General features: G+C 50.3%; 1 protein-coding gene across 1 annotated transcript in view; it reads right to left on the minus strand.

Moving 5' to 3' along the window:
• Positions 1-4,195: 4,195 nt before the first annotated feature.
• CNPY3 (canopy FGF signaling regulator 3) overlaps positions 4,196-8,553 on the minus strand; it is an 8,130-nt gene continuing 3,772 nt past the window's right edge. Inside the window, exons 2-6 of the mRNA XM_008566819.1 lie at positions 7,839-7,962; positions 7,077-7,173; positions 5,345-5,467; positions 4,870-4,987; positions 4,196-4,557 (exon numbers count right to left, since the gene is read on the minus strand). Of these exons, the coding sequence (XP_008565041.1) occupies positions 4,331-4,557; positions 4,870-4,987; positions 5,345-5,467; positions 7,077-7,173; positions 7,839-7,962 (689 nt within the window). The 3' untranslated portion in view covers positions 4,196-4,330. The remainder of the gene's footprint in view (positions 4,558-4,869; positions 4,988-5,344; positions 5,468-7,076; positions 7,174-7,838; positions 7,963-8,553) is intronic.

Raw genomic sequence — 8,553 nt, forward strand, 5'->3', positions numbered from 1 at the left:
TATATATATATATATAGTAACTACAAATGTGAGACATCCTGACTGTTTTGTTTTGATTCAGAACAGGTAGAAATTCACTTTTTAGAGTATGGATGCCAAATTCCAAACTCCAGTCTAAGCTGCACACTTATAATATGTGCATTTTTCTGAATGTGTATCATACTTAAATAAAATGTTTAAATCCCTGTCTTTATGGAGATTACAGCCCCACTGAGTTGCCGTAAAAATTAATCATGTAAGACATTTAGGTGTGCTTGCCATATAGTAAGCACTCAAAAAATAGTGGCTACTACTATTATTCCAGTGAAATAGAGTAAACTGGGCCATCAGGGGATGTTCAAGGACAGTTTCTGCTGGCTGTGCCCCTTGGATTTGTACACAGAGTCCTTCCGTAACAGTTTCTGCTGGCTGTGCCCCTTGGATTTGTACACAGAGTCCTTCCGTAAATCAGTTAGGCATGGACCATACATCTGTCATGAAAAATGGACTTTCTTTTAAGATCAAAACAGAGGGGGATTTTATTCGTACTTGGGAACTACAGTGATGCAGGCTGCTGTGCACACTTGGACAGCATGAGGCTCCACACTTAAGGGGCTGCCATTCATACCACCAACTTCATGGGTTTGTATATTTGTTATAATTTTCTGGCAGGTATCCAGTTATCTCATCCTAGCAAAACGTACATTAAAACAACTTTCTGATAAATGGAAGTCAAATGTGAAGAGTCTCTTTTTCTGACACAAAGATGTATGGAAATACCACCTAAGAACTTGGAAATAAGGACAGGACTCCTGCCTTCTAGGAGCTGCTTTTAAAATGAACACAGACCCTGATGTAGCCACCTCTGAGTCAACCCCTGAGATTTCAGTATCAGGGCCTGTGTTTCTTTTGATCACTGAACTTAATAAAGTGACCTTGTGGTTTGTCCACCAGCCCTTGCGGTTCTGGTTGATAGAAGTTTCCAGCAGAGAGACGGATCCAAACTGAGGTCGACAAGTCATGTTTCTGAAAGTTCTTGGCTATTTACATCCTGTTCTTGGGTTTCCATTTCATGTAATTATCTATATTTGAATTTAATGCCAATCGCAGACACTGCCCCTCTTGAGAGCTAAAAAACCTCTTAAAAATCTCAAACCTGCTTCACTTTTCAGAGTATTTATTGTGCAGATCTTGACAAGACCCTGACCCAATGTGACTTCACTGAAATCCTGCTCTCTTAGGACACCCTAGTTTTCTCTTGGTGAAGTGGATTCCAGTTGGCCTCATCTTCAGAACCATGAGAGATGTTTGTTAAGTATGCACACTTCTAGGGCCCAAAACAGCAGGTCTGAGGTAGGCCCAGACATCTGTATGTTTAACAAGCATTCCAGGTGACTCTCATATCCAGGTGAGTTTAGGAAATTGTTCTAATAGGGCTTCCTATAAACGGACTGAAATCAGGTTAACTTGCGCTCAGGCAGTCCCTTAACTTTACGGATGGGAAGGGGTGTGGGAAAGCAGAGGCAACCCTCAAGTTCAAAAAGGCTTGAAGGTCAAGGGTTCAGGTACCTGGACTAGCCAGCCACAAAACAAAAAACCAAAAAGGCTTATGTGTGTGGGGGGGAGATGAAAAGAAAAACCTAGGAAGCCAGACCCTGCTTTCTGCCTTTTCTGGACTGGGCCAGGAGAAACTGCCTGCAGGGGTGAGCTGGTTGAGAGCTAGTGAGTGAGCAACAAACCTGGCCTTTGGGGGGCAGGGAGGAGCTGTCATGCAGGGCCACAGGTCAAAGAGCAAAGCTGTCACAGTGCTGCCTGTCCTCAGGTCTGGGCCTTGTATTACACCACTGGGCCAACAACAACCCAGTAAGGGGACAAGTCTTTGCCTCATCCTACTTTAAAAATCAATGGAGTTCTGGTGACAGAGGTAAGATGGGCACTGAAGTGCTGGTGGTTGGTGACATTGGGCAATCGGAGACTGTCCTCCAAATCCTAGATAGTCCAGGTGGCTGCAAATCCCCAGCCCTGGGTCCCAGCCCCCCACCCCACGCCCAGCCATCTGCTATGCTCAGAACAAAGCCCAGGAGAGGACCCAATTCTAGACTAAAATCTCACTACTGGCCCCTTTAACAGGGGGAACATCAGTCCTGGAGAAGTGGACGTGGGGGCTAAGGCAAAAAAGTATCATCCCCCAAGGGCCCGTTTGAAGCCTCAACAGGCAGGAGAGGAAAAGCTTCCACTGTGCTCCCCTCTCTGGCCTTGGCTGCACTAACCTGGGGAGGGGAAGACAGGCTGAGCCCAGGCTAGGAGCAGGCTCCGCACTCCCAGGAGCGTGGACCCGAGTCTGCCCTAGACCCATGGAGCCTTCAGTGGTGTGTCTCCTCCTGCCCACTGGGCCTAGCCCAGAATGGTGTGAGGTGGAGTCTCACTGGGGATCTCCCAGGGCACCTAGTGAGGGCACGACTCTGACAGGATCCTCCACATTCTCTCCTTCCAAGAAGGAACAGCTGCTTTCTATTCTCCTTTTAAGAGGCTTGTGCTGGTGGTTAAGGCCGAAAAACCAAACCAGTTCAATACGAGTTACACTGCCAGGAGTTGGGGGAAGGGCCTGGCAGCTGTGAAGAGAGGAAATACGACGGACTTGGAATCTGAAAACCAGAGTCCACGTCCCGGCTGCACCACTCCTTAACAGCAGGACCCTGGGCACGCCACGTGACTTGAGCCTAGTTTCTCTTCTACAAAATGGAGCTAACAGCACCCACTGCACAAGTGCCTTGGAAGGGTGAAAGTTAAAGCACTGTGAATAGGTGTCATTGTCATCACTATTGCTACCAACTGCCCTCAGGATAGACTGGGAGGTGCCTGAACCTCCCACCCCTTCTCCTTAGAGGCCAGCCTTCCTGTTCCTCCCCTGGCCCCGGGGAAAATGGTGTTACGTGTTGTTGAGGGACTGGGGTGTCCTCCCTCCGGGATCCAGATACAACAGCCAGGAAGAGCACAGTGACCAAGTGTGGTCATCAGGGAACAAGGTTCAAGACCAACAGGCAGCGCCAGATGGAGGTGGGCAGGAGGGAGGGACAGGAGCTGGTGGGGTAACCAGTGAACACTTTACACAAGTGGGAAGGTCCTGGGGAAGGAGAGGCAGGAGAGAGGGAGGAATGAGGGCAGCCAGGTGCCCAGGACACAGGTGAGCAGCTGGGCCCCGGAGCAGGGTGGGCAGGGCCTGGGAACTCACGGAGAGCAAGGGCAGCTGAGAGATGGGATCGGCCTTGCCCCATGCCCACACCTAGCCTCACCCCAAAACAACCCTGGGCCCTCCTTGCACGTGGTCTTCCCAAGAGCTGGCAGGTTCAGCCTCAACAGTGGGAAGATGGGAGCAGCCTCCCCATCCTCAGTCCCCAAGGCTGGAAGGTGACAGGCAGGAAAGAGCAACAGCGACTCCGGGCACCTTCCTGACGTTTGAAGAGGACTCAGAAATCAGAACCAAAAGGCCGAAAGGCTTTTACTCTGTGAGCCCTGGAGGAGGGCCAGGCAGAGTGAAGGTGTCCACAGGAGCGGTGGGCAGAGGGGGAGCTGTGGGGTGCTGCAGTCTTGCTTCCCTGTGGGGGCAGGAGTGAGGGGAGGAGTGAAGGCCAGGCATGCCCTCCTCATGGGCTCCAGTCCTGGTGCCCAGCTCTGACACCTGCCCCTCCTGAGTTCACGCTGGAGTCCTCGCAATCCTGAAACGGCATGGCCTGCCCCAAGCCTGTGTCAGGAGAGAAATGCTTGGCAGAGGGAAAAGGCTGGTGCAGGCTGCCCATGGCTGCTCTGAATTCTTCCTGGAGCTTGTGCCTTTCCTTGGTGGGAAGAGGGCACAGGTGAGGCAGCGAGGCCCTGAAGCTGGGAAAGCCATCTGTGGCCACCAGAGCCAGGCCCTAGATGCTTCAGCTTTGAGATCAGGAGTCTCATACAGGGGACACTGGGTTAGGCTCAAAGCTCATCAGGGGGGCTATGTGTAAGCGGGGATGCCTTCTGGATGCCCTCATCCTCCTCGGGGCTGGGGTCTCCCTCAAGGCCATGCAGCTCCTTCCTCTGCTTGCTGCTGCTGCTGCTCTGGCCACCTGATGCCTTGGCCTTGCTGAGGCCTTGAAGGGGGAAGGGTAATGGGGGAAGGGAGGGAATGGGGAAGGGGATCGGGGAGGGGGAAGGTGAAAGGGAAGGGAGAAGGGAAGGGGCCTTTCCTTGGTGGGAAGAGGGCACAGGTGAGGCAGCGAGGCCCTGAAGCTGGGAAAGCCATCTGTGCCCGCCAGAGCCAGGCCCTAGACGCTTCAGCTTTGAGAACAGGAGTCTCCGTACAGGGGACACTGGGTTAGGCTCAAAGCTCATCAGGGGGGCTATGTGTAAGCGGGGATGCCTTCTGGATGCCCTCGTCCTCCTCGGGGCCGGGGTCTCCCTCAAGGCCATGCAGCTCCTTCCTCTGCTTGCTGCTGCTGCTACTCTGGCCACCTGATGCCTTGGCCTTGCTGCTCTTCTTCTTGGACTTCTTCCCTCCCAGGGTGGCTGTGTCCCCCTTCTTGCCAGACCACCGCTCTGTCAGGCAACCTGGGGTGAGGAGGAGAGACACCCTCAACAGAGGTGCCTCAAACCAGTTTGCTGGGTGAGGAGCACTGACTGGGGAGCCCCTGGGAGTAGCGACTAGAATTGGTGGCTACATCAGCATCACTACCTCCCACCTCACTATGGCCCCAGGCCCCTCTGGGGGCATCTGCATGTTGTTCTGCACCTGCTCTAGTTGCCTCTTACATGCCCTCTGCTTCTTTTCTGTCCTCTCCTACCCCCACCCCCTGAGGCAGAGCAAACAATAAAATCATCAAGAGCCAACCCGCCCTTCCTTCTCCCTCCCGTCAGACTCACTGGTGTCCTTTCCCTTCAGCACATGGTTGGCACAGAGGAATTGGGTCAGGTCCTCCTCCTGGTGGTTTCTGTACCAGTCCTCGATCACCTCCTCGAACTCTTCCACCAGCACGTCGCACTGTTAATCATACCAGCTCATATTGGCAGAGCCCCAGCTCCTGGCTTGCTCCTAGAGGAGCTCAGCCAAGCCTCATGACCCACCACAAGATAGGCAGGTGGCTGTGATTCACCTATGGAAACTGAAGCCAGAAAGGCAAGATGACTTGACCAAAGTCGCCCAGCTCTTGGTGGCCCTTCTTAGAGCAGACCCAATCCCTCCAGCCCCTAACTGGGGCACAGCAGCCTCTGATGGCTGAAGGGGCCTGTACCTGCTTTTTTTTTTTGGTGGCTGGCCAGTACGGGGATCTGAAGTCATGACCTTGGGGTTATAAGGCTGCGCTCTAACCAACTGAACTACCCAGCCAGTCCCCTGTACCTGCTTCTTGAGGTCAGCCACCTCTGCAGAGGTCTCGTTCCACAGCTCATAGGGGATGTCCATCACCACCTTGACTCCTTTGTGTACCAGGTTGTGTAGCGTCTCAAAGGTCTCTGACATGCCCTGTAAGAGGTGACAGACATGGGAGGCAGAGCCACCTTTTCTATGTCTGGCCCTCCTCTCCCAGTGGTATCTGAGGACCTACTCTGAGAAGTCAAGACCTTTTAAGGCTTCTCACCCTTGACCTTACCTTCCTGTCCTCTCTTTTAGGCCTCCTTCCCACAACCCCTGCACACACACACACCCTGACCTGCCTCCCCACACCTCACCCTTTCAAAAAGATCTGTTGTTGCCCTCAGGCCCTCTAAACTTATACTCCTATTCCAGGAAATACTCTGGTTTTGGCTCTTTTCCCTCACTGTGGATGGGCACACTCGGCCCCCTATATCCAGACCTACTTCCTGCTGCAGGTTCTTCCTGACTTGTGTCCTCCCTTGGTGACAAGAAGGCATAGCTGAGGCAGGAAGGACTCTTTATTCTGTAAAAACCATCTCTGCCATCTATCTAAGTCTTACCCCAGAGAAAACATACTATCCATTTCCTCTATCTTCCCAGAGATAATTCATACAAATACAAACATACAAATATTTCATCTCCCCCATCCCCGCTTTTTACACAAGCAGTAGTGTATCATATACACTATCTTCCACCTTGCCGTTTTTACTTTAATAATATACCTTGGAGATCAGTTTAATTTAGTTCATAAAGAGCTATCTCATTCTTTGTTTTACAGTTATATAACAGTCCACCAAGAGCTGGCTGGTTCGCTCAGTTGGTTAGAGAGTGGTGCTGGTAACACCAAGGTCTAGGGTTTGGATACCCGTACCAGCCAGCCACCAAACAAACAAACAAAAAAATAGTCCGTTGAATGGCCATATCAATGATTTAACAACTCCCCTACTGGTGGATAGTGAGACTGTTTCTAATTTTTTTGCTAAACACTTTTTATTAAAGCAAACATGGATTTACTACCGAGTACAGAGCAAAATTCATGCAAATTTTAAAGATAAAACCTAAGACTTATGCTACTTGAGATGATACCCTTAGGTGTCCCAGGTGTTTATGACTGATCTCCTTTGCTAGATGGGAACTTAGGTTGAAAAACGTGGGCAGCAAGTGTCTTACTATGTGCCAGACACTGGAGATGTCAACACATAGAAATATGAGCCTTGTTGTAAGCAGCTCATTTTCCAGGGAGAGAACATTCGTGCACACGGTGAGTGCACTCAGTGTCCCACAGGCACCCTAGTAGGGTTCTAGGGAGGTGCTGTGTGGGCTCAGAGGAGGAAATGGGCAATCACTTTTCTGGTGATTGTCTTCTGGCATCTCTCCTAAACCCCAAAATTCTGCACATCCAGGACCTTGCTGAGTTTTCTCTGCTCGAGTGTCTCAGGTCCCCATGGGGGCTGCCACCGTGGAGCATTTCTGCCTGTGTCTGGGACGGAGGCAGGACCCTGAAGAGCAGGACCAGGCCATTATGAATGTGCCTACTGCTACTGAAAAGTCAGGCCACTCAGGAGGAGTAGAGTGCAAATGGCAATCAAAGAATGGAAAGAGGCAAGGAAGGAAGCTCCCAGGGTATGACCTTCAAATCACACTCACAGCAGCAGGCACACTTAGATACATGCAGGTCTGGCCCCAGAGGGGAATGAAGGACAAGCACAAATCCAACCTTGGCAAACCGGTTACTCCCGGTCCTCTCCTTGTGCAGACTATAGTCCAGGAGCCTCTTGCAAATGGTCTCAGTGACTTCAATTAACCGTAAGTCCCTGCCGAGACAGCAGCACGAGAGGAACTGAGTTCCCTTCCTAGGCCCAGTGGGTTAGTGGTCCGTCCCTCCAGCCCTGCTGCCCCAACACCTGCACATCTCACCAACGGGAAGTCAGAGCTGGAAGGAAGATAGGTCATCTGGTCTGGGGGCTCTGAAATGCTGGAACACAGACCAGAGAGACAACATTTTAACAGCTCTAAGGGAAGGAATTTTTTATGAAGCTAAATGATTCAGTTTTAGATTTTTTTTATATAGCAAATGTATTAAATTTTGATGGTAAAATATCATTTCATTTTGAAAGGATGATAGTAGTAGACAGAATTTTGGGGGGGGGGGGTTTGTTGCCAAGTAATATTTATACTTAGCAATCCTATGTTACCAATATTTTAAAAAATTGCATTGGTCCAAAAAATCCAAGAGTCTGGGAATCACTGATACAACCCAACAGTCTTGCTTTCACAGCTGAGGAATCTGAATCCCAGAGAAGTTAAGGGATTTATGAAGTCACACAATTAATTGGGGGCAGAACCGGTTGGCAAACTTGGGTCTTAGGGCTGACTCCCTTGTGGTGGGTTTGCCTAGCTAGAGGAGAGAAGGGAAATTCAAGTCCCCAAAGCCTCCAGGAACAAAGCAGTCCAGGCCAGTGAGTCCCCATTCACTTACGACTTTGTGTATTTGACTCCAGAGGCCTTCCGGTCCAGGATGCCATAGCCTGTGTCAATCACCTCCTTGGTCTTGCCAGTTTCCTCAAAGGCTGACTTCAGCTCCACAGCAACATATTTGCACACTGGGAGAGGGAGACACAGCACAGCCAGTGACTGTATGTGAGTCTCTGATGGGAGGACAGATCCCAGAAAAATATGCGCATGTGGGTGTCCTTTCTTAGATTGGGTCAATACTCAAGGCATGGAAGGAGCTAGTACCAGACCACCAAATGGAGTTGACTATGTGAAACTGTGGTGCCAAGATCCATTGCCCCATGTCCACACTTCGCCTTTATCCTACTGACTTTATTGCCTGCCCATCACCCTGCTCTCACCTCCATCACTATATTTAAAAATTTTTTATACATACAGAAAAGCTGAAAGAGTACAATGAATAACTATATACCTTCCACTTATATGCAACAATTGCTAAAAATCTGCCCCAATCTTTCTCCAATATGTAAAATATAATAAATCTCAACAATATATACATTGTTTTTGCTAAACCATCTTGAAAGTTAGTTGCAAATATGACCTTCAACCCTAAATATGTCACCATCTAGCTCTCTTTTTTTTTTTTTTTAAAGATGACCGGGGCCGGCCCGGTGGCGCACTGGATAGTGCACCGCTTGGGAAGCACGGCGGCACTCCCGCCCGAGGGTTCGGATCCCACA

Source organism: Galeopterus variegatus, unplaced genomic scaffold (genome assembly GCF_000696425.1).
Source record: "Galeopterus variegatus unplaced genomic scaffold, G_variegatus-3.0.2 Scaffold269, whole genome shotgun sequence".
Lineage (NCBI taxonomy): Eukaryota > Metazoa > Chordata > Mammalia > Dermoptera > Cynocephalidae > Galeopterus > Galeopterus variegatus.